Consider the following 16,555-nt stretch of genomic DNA (forward strand, 5'->3'; position numbering starts at 1 on the left):
TGCTGAAGTATCTAGATATTCCTAGAGGGAAGATATTAATCAAAACTGCAAATAATCAAATCTGCGAAAGTCAAAGCTGCAAACATGGAGGACCAACTTTATAAAAGCTCCAAAAGAAGGCAATATTCCACTTTCTTTAGATGTTGCAATAACGTGTTACACCATGTTATTGTTACTGTTGTTGTTGTGTGCCTTAAAATCACTTCTGACTTACGGCAACCCAAAGGTCAGTTGCCATAAGGATTTTTCTTGGTAACATTTGTTCAGAAGGGGTTTCCTCTTGCCTTCCTCTGAGGCTAAGAGAATGGGACTTGCCCAATGTCACACAGGGGGGTGGCATGACCCAGCAGGGATTGAAACCCTGATCTCCCAGTGTTTTAATTCAATGCTCAGACCACTATACTGTGCATAATCCTCTCTATACTGTATAAACATAACCCCCTCTATATTTTGTAAAGGAAAAGAAAATGGACAGGCATGGTCTGTACAAAGATAATTCATGATGAACTTCGCAGTGTCATTTTGGAGATCTTGCTTCCCTGTTTGGAAGGTCTAGGGGGATAGGGAAGAACCTTTGATCCTACAAATGTTTTGGATTACAACTCACATAAAAGCTCATCATTGCCTATGAGGCTTCTGAGAATTAAAGTGCAACAAGATCTGGAGAGTCAGTCAGAGGTCTCCCTAGTACTGGTCTAGGCAGTAGAAAAAGATGCAGATGTTTCTCATAGCTTCATTTGGAGTGTTTCATTTCTGCTGGGGGGGGGGGGGTGGAATGGTGGATGTTGAGAAGGAGGCACAGCCGTAACATCCCCTGCTGTTGCTTCAGAATGTTTTTATAGGACAGAGAAAGAGGACATCTGATTGATCACTGGCAATCCTATGCCCATGCCACCTTCTTTTTTTCTTTAGACACATCATAATGGAGATCTGCCTATACCACCTAGGAGAAATCGGCTGCCCTATGCTTTGTTAAATAGTATAACCAGATCCAGCTTAATGAAAACATGCAAACTCTGACACTTAAAAAGTTCCACATGATCTGAAATTTACTACGGAGATGGCTGTTTTGATTAAAGTTAAATACAGGAAAGCAAAGAAATCATTTGCCCAACAAAGACTTTACACAAAAGGCATTTTCAGGCTTTGCAGTACACCTCATACTTCAGCTTTGTGCCCAACTTAGTTCCTGCTAAACACTCCTTAAATTTAGCATCCATTTCTTGATTCTGTGTTTCATCAAAAAGGTTCTTCCAATCTCCTACCACTCCTGCAACAAGATGGAAAGGGGGATAGTGAGGCAAATATTTCAACCCATAGATATAACATCTGTAAGGAGAGGCGGGATATAAATAAAAATTATTATTATTATATATTTGATAACCAAAAACAATTGAATAACTTTATAAATTGATGCACAAAATGGTACAAATAGATGCTTTGTTTAAAGACTGAAGAAAGATCTGAACACAGTCATAAAAGCATATCTTCCTTTCTTGGCCAAATCTTTCAGTTTTGCCCACAATATTTTCCATTCTATGGAATGAAGAACTCTCCCTTGACAAGTATGTAGCTGAATACAAATTACTGCAGGAGAGAAGAGGAATAGCTCAGCGGTGGAGTGTATGCTTTGCATGCAGAAGATGACAAATTTAATTCCTGGCATCTCCTGGAAAGAATCCTGTCTAACGCCTTACAAAAGAGCTGCCAATCAGAACAGACAGTACACTCAATCAATTGGACCAATGATCTGACTCAACATAAGGCAGCTCCCTATGTGTAGCAGGAAACTAAGATATTGTGCCCTACCACAATTAGTGCTGTATCTTATGTTCTTCTTACAACAATTTACTAGTTTCTGCATTAGCTACCCATCAGCCTAAATGACAGAATGATGCCTAATACAGAATACATACTATTGTCCTCAGTGTCATGTCCTTTTAAATTTTAAAGTGATTACAATTGATGAGAAAATATAACGTGGTTAATGTGAAATACTATATATGAAAGAATACCCTTAGGAATAAACCTCAAAATACCGCAGTGACAAATCCCTTTATCTGGACTGGCCATAAAATCAGCCCCCTTCTGCTTTTTGGACAGAAACTGATGGCCGGAAATTATTCCCCTAGCTGAGATAAGCAAGCAAAATTTGGAGCTTAGATTTACCTCTGTGGTTTTACCCAGTGCTTTTTACCAACATTTATACTAGCTGCCAGTGGACTTTAAGATTCTGCAGGCATAGTCCTATCCACATTTACTTTAGAGTAAACCTACTGGAATCAGTGATCCTGAATATAGCAAGAAAAAGGCTGTGTGTACTATTTTATTTTAAAATGAATTTACCTTTTCGAAAGAGAAGTGGACCAACTGCACCATGTGTCTCCTGTGATCTCCCCCGCACTGCTTCAAAAGACGCCCTGTCTGCAATTACCTGGATTTGCTCTGCAGTAACCATGAAACCAAAGAATTCAGCTATTTGTTTTACTCCAGCAACCAAATCCTAAAAGCAATGTAGTGACAAGGTAAATAATGTTAACCCCATAATAAACTAGACAAGCTGATATTAAATTCAAAACACATAGTCAGTGGTCAGCCTAGAAATGCTTGCTTTAGCCCAGAATATGGGGGAAATGCAGCCCCCTGTTCCCATTTTGCAGACCCAAAAGCCCACCCCAGGTTTTTTCACTAGTGATTTTTCATCCCCAAATAGCTGGAAAGTGTCAAAACTGGCACAAAACATGGCAAATTTTGCCCCTAGTATCCCCATGTGATAATGGACTCTCGGTTACAATTTGAAGTAACACTTTATTTTTTATATTTATCAAAAGCCCATAGAATTGTTGATTCTTCTTCTTTTTTTAATTGCAACTAAAATGCTATTCCTGGCCTATGGTACAAAGCATACTCTCTACCATTTTAGCATCACCTCCCAACACCTACACAAAGCCTCAACATGAAGCACAGCAGAATGAGACCTGCACAGGAACCATGTGATATCCCTCCTCCGCTACTTAGAAAAGCCACATCTCTGTAAATGTAAGCAATTTAAAAAGTTACAATTACTAATTACAAGTATGGATCACTTTTAAAGGCAGGGTATAATTTGAATTAATAAGAATGGTAGTCTCATAGTTGTACAGTAGTAGTTTGTGAACTAATTACTTCCAAGCTCCGACTGAAACAAGCTAGGAATATCACTTTAAGCCAGCACTAACACTGAGTTTATGGGATCACTCTACTTATTTCCTTTAGATGTTGCATCAAAGATACAGGCAAGGAATATTGCCTTCTAACTTAAGCTATGGGTATGGGCTTACTCACTGGTGAAAGGAATATACCCAGTCCTTCTCTCTGTCTTTCCTTCAAGTTCACTTCATGTGGACTGAACCACGAAGGCTAAACTGGCACCCTCCTTGCTATCTTTCCACAGAAAATTGAATTCTATTTTATTTCATCAGGTCTTTGAAGACTGAGGAACAGGCTTTGCATAATGTGCAGTATTGTCTATTTGTTGCTTTCCTTTTAATCATATTTTAAACCAGTTTTAATTTTATTGACAATTTAACTACATTTTTAATTTCTGTATGAGGCGCATTTTTGCATGAGGTGAATTTTTAGCTATGTCTCTCTTAACTGTTGTAAGCTGCACTGAGCCCCAAACTGGGGGAAAGGCTGGATGATATTCAGGGTGATGATAGCTGAGTTCAACTTTGTTACATCTCATGAAACCAATATGAGTTTATGGCAGGCTATTTACCTTTATGCGAATGGATATACCTTGCTTGTTACTGTGAACACACTCACCTCTTTTAATTCTTCATATGTCAGAATCAGAATATTTTCATCATCTATGTGTTTGTTCCAGGCAACTGCTTGGTCAAAATAGGATCCCCAGGCAACTGCAGATAAGGCATAAGACAACACATCAGAAAGGCTTCATATTACCATCAGAAGTTGACAAAATCTTAGCATTAGCTATTTTAAAACTATTTTCATTATGTTCACATAGTATCTGGGCAATATCCAATCTTACATGAACTGAATTTTGCTCACTCAATATGACTGCACCTTCCTTTCCCACAAACAGAGTCAGTTCTGCCAATGATGCCCATTCTGCTGACAGGCACAGATACAATTTATTATTTATTTATTAAAATTATTTATTGATTTTTTTCTGCCCACCAAAGCTCTCAAAGCAATCTACCATAAAATACTTTTTTACAAAAACTTTATTTAAAAGTGAATTTTAAAAGCCAGTTTTATAAAAAATAATAATAGAGTTTTGGCCACCTGATGGATGCTCAACAATTGTGGAACAAGCCTTCTGCATACATCAACAGGACACATCTTACACTCATAAGGAAAGAGAGGATATGATTATGCTTTGAGAATCACTGTGTCTTGCTAGTTTTTGTCTTCAAGTGAAGACAGCCAGCTATTGAAAACTGCATTACAAATGCCTGTCTTGTTTGGGTTGAAGGCAAATAATAGTGTTCTCAAAAGCACTTAAGGTAGCAAAATTTCTCATAATGCATATCCTTATCACATAAAAAAGATTCTGAATGACTTCATACTGCTTTAAAAAGCCTGTGCTGGATATAAGAATACAACTAAATGAAATGTGGGTGTACCTCAGGGTGGGGAACCACTGTTGTGGGACTCCCAGGACTGCCAACAGCATGTTCTGGTTTGAGTGAAAAAAAATGTTTTGGGCCTCCCCAGCTAGGGATACCAGTTTTTTGGAGTAGCAATATGGGACACCCCTCTCTTACCAAGCCTGCTCAAGACTGGCTGGTATACATGAGACAGGCCAATATAAATAACATCAAGTCTTGCAAGAGGAGGGCCTCTCTTGGGTGTTCAATGCTCCCCTGGACTTGTGGGAAATCTCATGAGGTCGTCTACTCACAATACTTGAGATGGGCTTTATATAGGTGCGCCTCCTAAGCTACTTAACTCTATCAGCTGGGTGTGCAGAGTTGAGAGCATGAAGAGCAGCCACCAGCCATGCTCACAAGAGATGGACCCTCACATCATTTGGTTTGTAATTTGAGGCCATTTTACTGCATACCAAATGTTCAAGGGATGGCCTGTTGGAAGTGCAGCTAGTGCCTGCTCTTTGTCCTCTGATCTGATCAAAAAATATGCAGTTTGGAGTTGCTCTGCAACCAAAAGACAATAACATATGCAATCTAGTTAAACTTTGGATGTCCTTCTGGACCACTGGTCATGGTAATTTGTCCAGCTTCCCTGATCAGCCCTGGGGCTCCAATCCCCAGGACTGACCAGGGAAGCCCCAGTCAGCATGGCTAATTCTCAGGGAGTATGGGAGCTGTCCAATAACATTTAGAGCACCAGAGATTAACCCAGGGGTATCACTAGGAAGATGCAGGGGTGCACACCATACCGGGTGACACCATAAGGGGAGTGACACAACTCCTCCCCAAATGCTTGGCTTTTGTCAGAAACAGGCTGTAGTATTCACCGACATCTCTTTCAAATGATGATGAGATGGAGTGAGTGGGGCAAGGCTCAGTGGGAGAAGAAAAGAGGGGGGCCAGGTTTAAAACAATTAAAATTAAAATTTATTATTTTATTTCATTTTATTTAATTTATTCTTTTTAAATTTTCTTTCAAAATATCACATAATACCAAATTTTTACTTTAACCACATGAAACTATGTACATGTGAATACATTTAGGCTGTACTTTAAAAGTATGATTTTAATTTTTCTACATACAGTGATAGATGGAAATAATGATTTATGAGTAACAGAAATAAAAAAAATTACTAAGGATTCTGTATGGTGTGGTATGCGAGGAGGTCAATTGAGGGAAGGTGGCGTGAGTTATAACACTGGGTGACACCAACCCTAGTGACACTACTGGGTTAACCAACTCTTGGGTAGGCAATAAGCAATGATCATGCTAGTTTCACCAGTTAAGGCACAGAGATTGCAGGAGTTACAGAGGTTTCCCCTCCAAAATGCTTCTCTTGCAAACTCAGGGCTGTGGCTTTCTTGAGTTTATCCACTTGCAATGTGGTCTTCCTCTTTTCCTGCTGCCTCCATCATTATCAAGCATTATTGACTTTTCTAATGAGTTATGTCTTCATATGGTATGTCCAAAGTATGAAAGTCAGGTCAGTCATCTTGGCTTCTAGGGAGAGTTCAGGCTTGATATGCTCTTTGATCCACTTGTCTTTTTGGCAGTTCATGGTATCTGTAGAACTCTCCTTCAGCACCACAATTCAAATGCGTTGACTGTCTTCCTTTCTTCACTGCCAGGATTTCACAACCATATACAGAAACTGGAAATGCATGGCATGCACAATCCTGACTTTAGTATTCAATTATATTTCTTTACACTAAAGGATCCAGTCTAATTTTTTCATAACTGCCCTTTCAAGTCCTAATTTTCTTCTGTTGACTAGTCTTCATTCTGATTTACAACAGTCAAGGTATGGAAAACCTTTAACTATGTCAATGTCTTCACCACCTGCTTTAAATTTATATAAATCATCTGTGGTCATTATGTTTGTTTTCTTAATGCTCAACTATAACTGTACCTTTGCACTTTCTTCCTTGACTTTCTTCAATAGATGTTCTAAATCTTTGCTATTTTCTGCTAGTAATATGCTTTCATCTCAATACTAATTTCCCAAATCCATTAAGATAAGTATAGAGTACCTTGCCCATTTATAAACTGTAGAAAAAAATCCTCCCAGAAGTTGTAACTGGGAACGCTTGGAGCATTGTTATGAAAATGGAAAAATGATGCAGCTGTATCTTTTGGATTTCGAAAGAGCACCAACACCTGAGGTGAGAAAACAGGATAGCAATTTTCAGCTCCTCTTGACATGAAGAAAAACAAAAGTGTCAAACGAATCCCAATTCACAATACACCTACCTTGGCTTTATTTTTGAAGATGGACTTGGGAATATGGTTATAATGGAGGTGTGTGGCCACAATCCTTGGAGATGGGAACTGTTTCATCCTCTTATTTTTTAAAAACCACAACAAAGGAATAGAAAAGTATTATAAAATGGATGAATCACATATACCTGACAATCATACATAGAGCAGATCCACTGAAATCAATTCCAATTCATTTCAGTGAGTCTTCTTGAAATGTGATTAAATTTGGATCCAACCCAGTAAGGGCAGGAAGTGTCTGATTTGGAAGACTGAGCTTTGCAGCTACTGACCTCATACTTTTCTGGATCTCCACACTCAATAAATGGCAATTCTGTGTTCTCTGGCTTAGTTGTCAAAGCTGTGGCTATCAGTTCATTCAGAATCTGAATGAGCCAATTAACACCTGAGGCAAACAAGAAAAAAATTCACTAGGTTACAACGTTTATTTGGTAGGAACTGTTGTAAATAAATTGATCATTTAATAATTCTAAATAATAATTTAAATAAATACATAAGTAAAAGAGCAACTCCTTACATCAATTTATGCAAAATAATTTTCACCTAGATACAGAAGGATAGAAATTCTGCATGAACTACAGTGAAATTCTTCCTTTAAATAGGCTTGAGGCTGCTGACATCAGTCAATGTAATTTGCAGATCCAGCAGCAAGGCCTGGTTTGGGTGAAAGGGGCCCATTCCAAAAGTAGACAGTTACAACATTGTATAGGTAAGACAAGGCTGCAACTTTATTGTTTACAGTGGTGTTGGCATGTCTCAGTGTAGATCCTGAGACTGGATAATCCACCTATTACTGTCACAGACTGGCAGCAGAAAATCATCACAAGCTTTCAGAGGTGCACCAAACACTCAGGGAATGGCCCTAACTCCATGCCACATACATATCATAAACTGCTCCCTTTAAGTCAGGAGATTATCGCACTGCCTTTTCTCCCAATCTCAGTGTGGGCTGAAACTTCTGGGGAAAAAATTTAAACAGATTTTTTCACACACTTCCGCACCCAGTCCGGTACCCAATCTGGCATCATGTACCCAATCCGTACTTCTACGGCACTTTTTGAAAGAACAGGAGTTTCCAGTTCTTTCAAAAAGTGCCAGAGAAGTATGGATCGGGTACAGCATGCCAAGATCAGGTATGTGATGCCTTGGGACTGGGCACAGAGATGTGTGAAAACAAACATTTTCAAAAGTTTCAAACCACTGAGGTTGAGTGGAAAGGCAATGCGATAATCTTCTAAATTGTGAGGGAGATCCTGACCTCTGAACATTGACCACTATGTAGATTGAGCTGGTTAACAAATACCCAGGATGAGCAACTGTGGCTGTTAGATATTTTAGACCACCATGATATCTAATAATTAATTCTGGTGGCTGATAGGAGTTTTGGAACTAAAACATCTAGAGGGCAACAGCTATCCACTCACTGTGTAGACAGAATATTAGCAGAGGGAACTATGCCTGTGCAAGCTGAACTGCATAGCTCAAAAGGAAGAGGTCCACAAATGCAAGTTAAATGCATGTGCAAGGCAGTACCTTGTGCTGTGTACAAAACATCATAGTTCTTTTTTGATAGTGAAATACCAAGAAACAAAAAGATCAAGATATTTACCTTGTAGGCTAGCTTTAGATGTGACAACAGTAATTATCAAAACTAATCTAGGTCAAAATATTATGAAATGTAGTTTAAGGCAGAAATCCTATGCAGACTTGCCTAAGCGGAAGTGCCAGTGAATTCATTGCTGTTTATATCAGAATAGACACATAAAGGATCGCAGCAGAAATGACTATAAAAGGAGGACAAAGCAGTTATCATTTTCTCATCATACTTAACTAGTACTTAACTTTTAGAGATGGTAATGATGTATCACCTGAAGGTAAAAGTGTTAACATTCCTCACTTACCCACTCAAAAATCTGAAAGCAGGACTGCATTGCCAGAATAGTGGCAAGGGAGTGAATGGAATGTATGTTTGGAAAAGGAGAAGAGGTCAAGAGTCAGGCCTCCGTGGAAGCCCTGTCATCTTCCTTGGATGGAAATCCATGGCTTTAAATCTAAATAACAAGAAGACAACCTGTCCAGACTGAGAGGGTTTGTTTTGTTTTTTTACTTTATCATTTCTCATCAGAAGGAATATTGTTATCCAAGTAAAAGACAGACCAACAGTATGCACAAAAGATATATTTTAAATTTTTCTCTACACCTTTGTTTCTAACCTACATACATGACAAAGACCAGCAGTACCCATAAAAGATATACAGTCAGCTCTTCTTATACACAGATTCAAGCATACACAGTTTGAAAATGTTTTTAAAAAGTATAAATTTCAATTATCAAACCTTGATTTTCCATTTTTATAAGGGACACCATTTTGCTCTGCCATTATATTTAATGGGACCTGAGCATACACGGATTTTGTTATCCACGGGGGATCTTGGAACCAAACCCCAGCGTATAACAAGGGTCCACTGTATTTCATTTTTAATACACCTTTATAAATAACAAGGATTTTGCTTGCCCCATCGTTCACAAAGAATTCTGCAGTGTGGTTGTTAATGGGTTCTAATGCTGACAGTTTGATTTTATCAATAAACTGTCAAATTTAACTGTTCCTTTTAATACTTGGACTACTCTGCAAACTAGTCTCTTCAGCAGTTATTTAACAATAATTTCATAGGGTCATTCATTCATTTATTTATTTTGCATGTTCAGTTTTTAAATTTATCTTTCCCATATAAATATCTCTCTCATACCTTTCTTCCTAGCAAGTCCATTTTATAGTATTATTTGTTCTTCAGTTTACAGAATTGAAAGACTGCTAGAGAAGAGGACACAACTAACAAAACAGTGTGCAATAATACTGGCCCAACTTAGATGTCTTAAGATGTGCTTGTCCACTCCTTTTTTCTATCATGTGCTCTTATTTCCACCTTCACATCCTGGTTTATGGTTAACCACAGTATTCTATAATTCCTGAAATATGCAAGTATGGTTACAGCAACTAGCCTATAAACGAGAACTCAACCTGCTTCCAAACCAAAATCTAAAGTACGTATTTTTCAAGTGGATTTTCCAGTTCACCCAGTGCCAGAACACCTTTGAGTTTGGGCACTTGCTCCCTGAAAGGTTTGCCATTACTGGTCTATGGTGTCTGAATCAGGCCATTGTTTCTTGGGGTTGATCCACTACAAACCGAATCTGACTTTGAACAATGTCTAATACTTTTTATATTAAATGTTTTAAGGGAAAACGTGCACCAACGGTAGCCAGGCAAAAGGCAAGTAGCCAGACATATGGAAGATCACCAGCAAACCTGGTTCCTAATGCAACAAGATACCCTTGTCTTTCAGGCTTCTAAGTATATTAAAGCAAACCATACAATAAAGCCTGCTGATAGCACCTTAATGATTCACATAACATTTTATCTAGCGCTAAAACATTTCCCAGGGATCACCTCTTTCCAATGGCCTGCACAATGAAGCAGCTAATTAATGTTACCTAGGCTGAGTATGTCATCTAGGAATAGATTTTTCAATAGCTTTCAAGTGCATTGGAAACAGCAACCTGACTGTCCTTTTCTCTTTGTAAAACTTTTAAACATTGAATATTGTGTGCATTGTCTCAACAATGATATCTTGCACCTTCACCTATATAATATTTAAAAACATCATTTTGCTTATGATATCAGTGCTGTATAAGGTTGCCAGTTTAGGATCCTCCCAGGCCAAAACCTGAGACCCAGGGATGGCCTCTGATGATGTCATTATGCATTAAGTATTAACCACAGTTGCTCATAGCTTGTCTAGCAAACACACAGAGAGGGGCCATTCACATTACAATTTACCCCGGTTCTGAAATCGAATCTTGCACGTGAAGTTCATATTTGCCCCGAATCCCCCACAAGCGAATCAGAGGCTTGCACACCCGTTCCATGGAAAATGCCCCTTAGAGCGGGTTAAAAGAAATTGGCGCAAATAGCGTTTCTTTTGAGAAACCCTGGGTTCTGTGGAATATGAACTTGCCCCCAATCATGACCGGGGCAAATTGAGGGAGGGATTTAGGTCAGAGGGTGGGCAAAGGGCAGGGCATTCCCTCTCATCATCAGAAGGGAGGGGGGAGGAGGAGGAGGAAAGAGCTGAAAAAAGGGGAATCTGGATGCAAAGGGTGACAGGAGGAAAGGGGGAAATCAGGGGTGACTTTTGGGCTGCAGAGGGCTGTCAGAGAGAGGTGGGGGTGGAGAAAGTGATGAAGGAGGAGGAGGAGGAGGAGGAGGAGGAGGAGGAGGAGGAGGAGGAGGAGGAGGAGGAGGAGGAGAAAGGGGCCGTGGGAGGAAGGGAGCCATGGAGGGGATCCTAAAACAGAGGAGGAGGAGGATGAAGGAGCTGGGGGAAAGGGTCAATGGGCATCCCCGAGGAAGGAGAGGGTCTGAAGGAAGGAGGAGGATTTCCAGGGGGAATTGGGTTGCGGGGCTATGCTGGGGGATGTAGGGAAATCAGCCTCTTTTGACAATTTATGCGCATTATTTTTTGGGTGCTTGCTTGTTCTACTTTCCTCTTGCTCCTGGATTATTATTATTATTATTATTATTTGTGTTATATGAAGATGCTACAGGAATGCCTGCGCTGCATTTCCCTTTTATTCCCAATTCATTCCATGGGTCTACTTTAGTTGGAACTGACAGGTCACGCTCTCTCAGCCTCAGTGGAAGGCAATGGCAAAGCCCCTCTGAAGAGAATGTAGCAAGAGGAAAAGAGTCTGTTCAGTTCAGGTCAAAGGCAGGGCATGAACAGAGCTCACATCAGGCACCTCCCCCCCCCCTTTTCATATTTTTTAAAAATTATTTTTGACCAAATATGCGCATAATTTTTTTCTTGAGGCAGATAGAGCAGGGCTAGCGGCTTGTGCACTTTCCCTTTCATCTGCTCGCTTCCAGCAAATGTTACAAATGTTGCAAAGGGCTAGACTTACAATCCGAATGTTACATTTCTTGCTCTTGTCAATTAGACAAAATGATACATGCTTTTGCTACTGAATTCAGAGGCAGCCCTGAATTGCTTTTAAAAGCAAAAAAAAAGAATGCGTGGCAATTGCATCCTTTTCTGGCATTTCCGAGGTGAGGAATTTATTATTATCATTATTATTATTATTACATGTGTAAGAGGCATTCTGGGGGGCAAGGAGTGGGGGATGCATTAGCTTGCATGGGATTGAAAATGGGGACAGGGGCAGATCTGACCCAAATGCCCACATATACACACAACACAAAAAAAAGAGGTTTTTTAAAAATGGACACTTTGGGGCATTTTGTGCATGGCTCTTTAAAAAAAAGGAGGGGGAGGACACTTCCGATGCCCCTGCAAAACGTCACCATGACGATCGCTTGATTGACAGCAGGCACCTTTGGCAGCAGGCACAGAATGCATTTGATTGAAAATGCCCCTCTTTTGTAGTGAGCACTTGCTAACGGAGAGATTCGGGGGAGGGGCATCTGAATCAGCCCAGTTCCTTCCAGTTCTTTGATGCCAGTCTGAATGGGGCCAGAGAGAATATATTTTCCTGTTTGGAAGTTAAGGCAAAAATCTTAGCTAAAGGGGCTGTTCTATAAGCAAGGTGAAATGAAGGGAATTATTTCTTCACATTTACTTACCATATATACTTGACTATAAAATGAGAAATGTATGCCCTAAAATTGACCCTAAAATCTGAGATCAACATATATGGGTGAATACAGTTCCCGTGGGTTGACATCAACTGGAAGGCAGTTAACAACAACAACAACAACAACAAATAGTAATATTGATCATGAAGGTCCTTTAAAGAACAGCCCCAATGCCCCACTCACCATGCCTTGGAAGTGATTGCTGAAAGACCTGTGAGGTGTGAGTGGATGTGTCTGTAGTGATTCCCTCAATCTGATCTCCAAACCTTTCCTTCTCCTCCTCCTCCTTCTTGCACTTCCCCATTTTCCCTCCACTTCCAACCCAATCTTAAAACCTTCTATCTCCTAAATTCTACCCTCAACTTATCTACAGGTCATATCAAAATCCATGATTTTGGCCCTAAAACCTTCCTTAATTTATACATGAGGTCAACTTGTACATGAGTGTATAATGTAGTGAGGCAGGATAATGAACATTTAATCTAGCTATCTTATTTGCTTCTAGCCAGAAGGTGGATGAAGAACAGAATGGAGGATGAGTCCTGACAGAAACACACATGGAAAGGAAAGAAGATACTAAGGAGATTATTACATGTGAAAAAGGATGGGAGTGAAGTGGGTCGCTCCCGTCCTTATCATGCAATCATGCAAAGATTATCAGATGACATTGCACTTATCCCATCATTATCCAGTCAATGAAGTGGAATTTCATCGCTTTTCATTAACGGAAATTTCTGTTATGAAAAGTGATGTGACAATTCCACTTCATTGATGGGATAATGATGGGATAAGAGCAACGTAGTCTGATAATCTTCACATGATAAGAGCAGGCAATCTGCCTCACTCCCATCCTTTTTCACGATAATCTCCATAGTAAATACATAGACACCCTCCCCAATAGTCTTTGCAAGTTGCAGCAACAAATCAATTAAGGCTAGAGATTTGCACACTATCTTTTCCTCTTGCCTAGAGCTGAGCACATCAGAAGAAGAGAATTTGTACCCTCATTTCATGTCTAGAGGTGACCCATAAAAACTGGAAACTCAGGCCAAACCCTGATACCCAACAGCACAAGGCTGTCACAGCAAAATAATGTTAAGGTTGTATTTACCACATTTTGGGTAGGAGACCAACACCAAATCATCTTTTCTGCTTTCAAAGTTCTCCAAGGCTTGGAAAGTTTCTGCACTGCACACAGTGGTTGGGTAGAGTGTACCCTGATGGGAAAATAGAAGTTCATCGATGTTAAGGCCTTTGGATTTCTGTATTGCTTTTTCAATTTCTTCCGCAAATGTTTTCTCAGTCATGGTTGCCTCCTCTGTTGTGAGCAACTGGAGTATTGTTAGGAGAGCCAGTGCCTTTAAAGGGGGCATTTTGAGAGGAGGAGTTGCTAATCTTAGCACTGGGATTATCCTGTTGTATTTTGAGTATTTTCCTGAACAAGCCATCCAGATCAGATCAGCTTCCTCATCTTCTCCTTTTCTATTCTATAGAACAGAAAAATAATACATTTGTCCAGTCTCTGTACTGTTTATATTTGGAGGTAATCTCCACTGAAGCTGAGCAATGTTGGCATGCCAAAGTAAAAGAGACACAAAACTTGAATTTGTTTGATAGGCATACGAGACCAGATATCACATTTAAACTTACATAACAGGAAGGCTGTACTCTTCTGGCTGACTGAATGTTTTATGTTCCCAGTGGTGCCTTTTACTGCTGCAAAGCAAATACAGTGAACCCTTCTCATCCCTGGGGTTTGGTTCCATCCCATCTCCACAGAAAGGAAAAAGGCATGAACAGTCACATCCCATATTATTCAATGGGTGACAATAGGTGCATGTAAGAATCAGTGCATTCATGTGCACACACGACTATTGAATTATATGGGGTGTAGTGAGTCATGGACACTAGACACAATCTATGGTTGGCCCACTGCATTCTGTTTCAGTCTGTCTCTTAAATAAAGTTTTACTGCACAAATGGCTATACAATTCAATTCTAATTCATCCCAGGGACATCTTCACAACCTCCAACTGCCCTAATTTAATAGAGACCAAATTGACAAATACTGTTATCCCATTCTTCAGCTACTTTAAAAAGATTTCAGTTTCTCTCTCCTCCTCTTACTTTCTTTCCTCGTCCCCTGCTTACTACAATTGCTGCAAAGTGAGTTCAAAGTGGAAAAGTAATTTGCATTCAGTTAATTTGGCAGAGGGGGAGAGGAGAGGAGTGGGTGAAATCTTGCCCTTCCCAGTCAGGTCAGGCAAAAGCAAACTGCAGCAGCCTGCAGTCCCACCTAGCTTATAACTTTTGCTATCTTGACCAAACTCTGATATTGCTTAGCCATGTGTGCCCCAGTTTTAATCTGAGAAAAATTGGAGGGTATGTTTTCCTGGACCGACTGGACACAAGAGAGAGCCTTCTCAGTGTCTGATCCCAGCTTCTCACTCTGGAACTTCCTTCTGTAAGAGGCTAAGCTGGTTCCCTCCCTGCTTTCCTTTTGTTGGTAGGCAAAGACATTTTTGTTGAAGAAGTCTTTTAATGTATAAGGGGGAGTTCCTACTGGAATGTTTTATTTATCCTTTTAAACTTTTGCATGTCAATATGATTTTATTACTGGGTTTTTGTGATGAGTTTGCCTTTACATTTTTTACTATGAAAGCTTTTCAATTGACTTTGTCTGGGAGCCACTGTACATCCCTCTATGGCAGCTTACTTATGAAATAATAATGATAAAAGAACTCATTAGTGGGGGACTGCAGCAAGACTGAAGGCACAAGCCAAGTTCATTGGTTTTTTAAAATTGCTCATTGCTTAAAATCTTTTAAGTGCTTTAACTTTTTAGTAGATCTTTAGCCTTATTTTATCATTTTCATTGTTTTTGCTTACATTGTTTAATGTACACCACCTTCAGATCTTGGCTATAGGACAGAAGGTTTTTAAATAAGCAAACAAAAATAAAATAAATAAATAAAAATGGACACAAAGAAATGTTCCAGAAACCAACCCTGTGGACACTGTCAGTTGCCTCTGGTATTTAATCAATGCTTTGATGGATTTACAATTTTGCTTTATTATACTGTTTTTAGCAAATCAGTTAAGGATTTTTAAAATGAAAAACTGTGTATAGATAGATAGATAGATAGATTAAAAGCAGGTTTTTTTCCTTATGGGACTAGCACTTGGATGTATTCCACCACTGTTGTTGTTGTGTACCTTCAAGTCATTTTCAATGTATGGCAAACCTAAAGTGAACCCATCACGGGATTATTATTTTTTTACAAGATTTGTTCAGAAGCCTTTGCATTCCTCCGAAGCTGAGAGAGTGTCACTTGCCTAAGGTCACCCAGTGGGTTTCTATGGCCGAGTAGGCATTCAAACTCTGGTTTCCAAATTTCATAGTCCAATGCTCAAACCAGTACGCCATTTCCACCACTATTCAACAAGAAATTGAACTCTCCCCTTACAATTAAAGACAATGTGGTACATTACCCATTAACTGTAAATTACTGTTTACAGGACAAAGTTTAAATTACTTCTAACGCTGTGGTTCTCAAACCTTGTGGTCATGAGACTTGATTCCTCCTCCTGTTCCTAAACCTGTTTATGTGTAAAATTTACACATGCGTTGAGTTAAATATTGAAATTACCTAAATAAAACTGTTCTCATTTGAATGATGTTACTTCCTTATAACATGTTAAAATGTGGAGATATATATATATATATAGATATACTGTATATGAATGTGCCAATGAAAATAGGCACACTAATTTTTTATTATTCATATACTATGTCGAGTGGTGATGGGGGTCTGGATGTGTAAAGGGGGGGGGGTCCCAAGAGTACTGGTCTAACTTAATTGGGGGGAATGTAAATAAAAACCAGGAACCTGATTAAGTCATACTTGAGCTCAATCTAGCTAAAGACTCAGCTCTCAAAAATGCAATGGGAAGTTCTAC

General features: G+C 39.4%; 1 protein-coding gene across 1 annotated transcript; it reads right to left on the minus strand.

The window, feature by feature from the left end:
- Nucleotides 1-1,031: 1,031 nt before the first annotated feature.
- Nucleotides 1,032-13,902, minus strand: LOC149310791 (sulfotransferase 6B1-like). The gene is made up of 7 exons (XM_089528386.1): nt 13,707-13,902; nt 7,212-7,324; nt 6,913-7,002; nt 6,693-6,819; nt 3,808-3,902; nt 2,347-2,503; nt 1,032-1,270 (listed from the first exon to the last, which is right to left on the minus strand). The coding sequence occupies exons 1-7, from the start codon at nt 13,900-13,902 to the stop codon at nt 1,140-1,142; spliced, it is 909 nt and encodes a 302-aa protein (XP_089384512.1). The 3' UTR covers nt 1,032-1,139.
- Between the last annotated feature and the right edge of the window lie 2,653 nt (nt 13,903-16,555).

Source organism: Sceloporus occidentalis, unplaced genomic scaffold, assembly GCF_023333645.1.
Source record: "Sceloporus occidentalis isolate IW3139 unplaced genomic scaffold, rSceOcc1.0.p SCAF_6, whole genome shotgun sequence".
Classification (NCBI taxonomy): domain Eukaryota; kingdom Metazoa; phylum Chordata; class Lepidosauria; order Squamata; family Phrynosomatidae; genus Sceloporus; species Sceloporus occidentalis.

Coding starts and splice junctions, on each gene's coding strand:
- LOC149310791 (XM_089528386.1), bottom strand. CDS start 13,902: ATGACTGAGAAAACATTTGCGGAAGAAATTGAAAAAGCAATACAGAAA. Junction 7,325..13,706: donor GGTCTCCTACCCAAAATGTG/GTAAATACAACC, acceptor TGTTTGCCTCAG/GTGTTAATTGGCTCATTCAG. Junction 6,820..6,912: donor TCTTCAAAAATAAAGCCAAG/GTAGGTGTATTG, acceptor TTCTCACCTCAG/GTGTTGGTGCTCTTTCGAAA.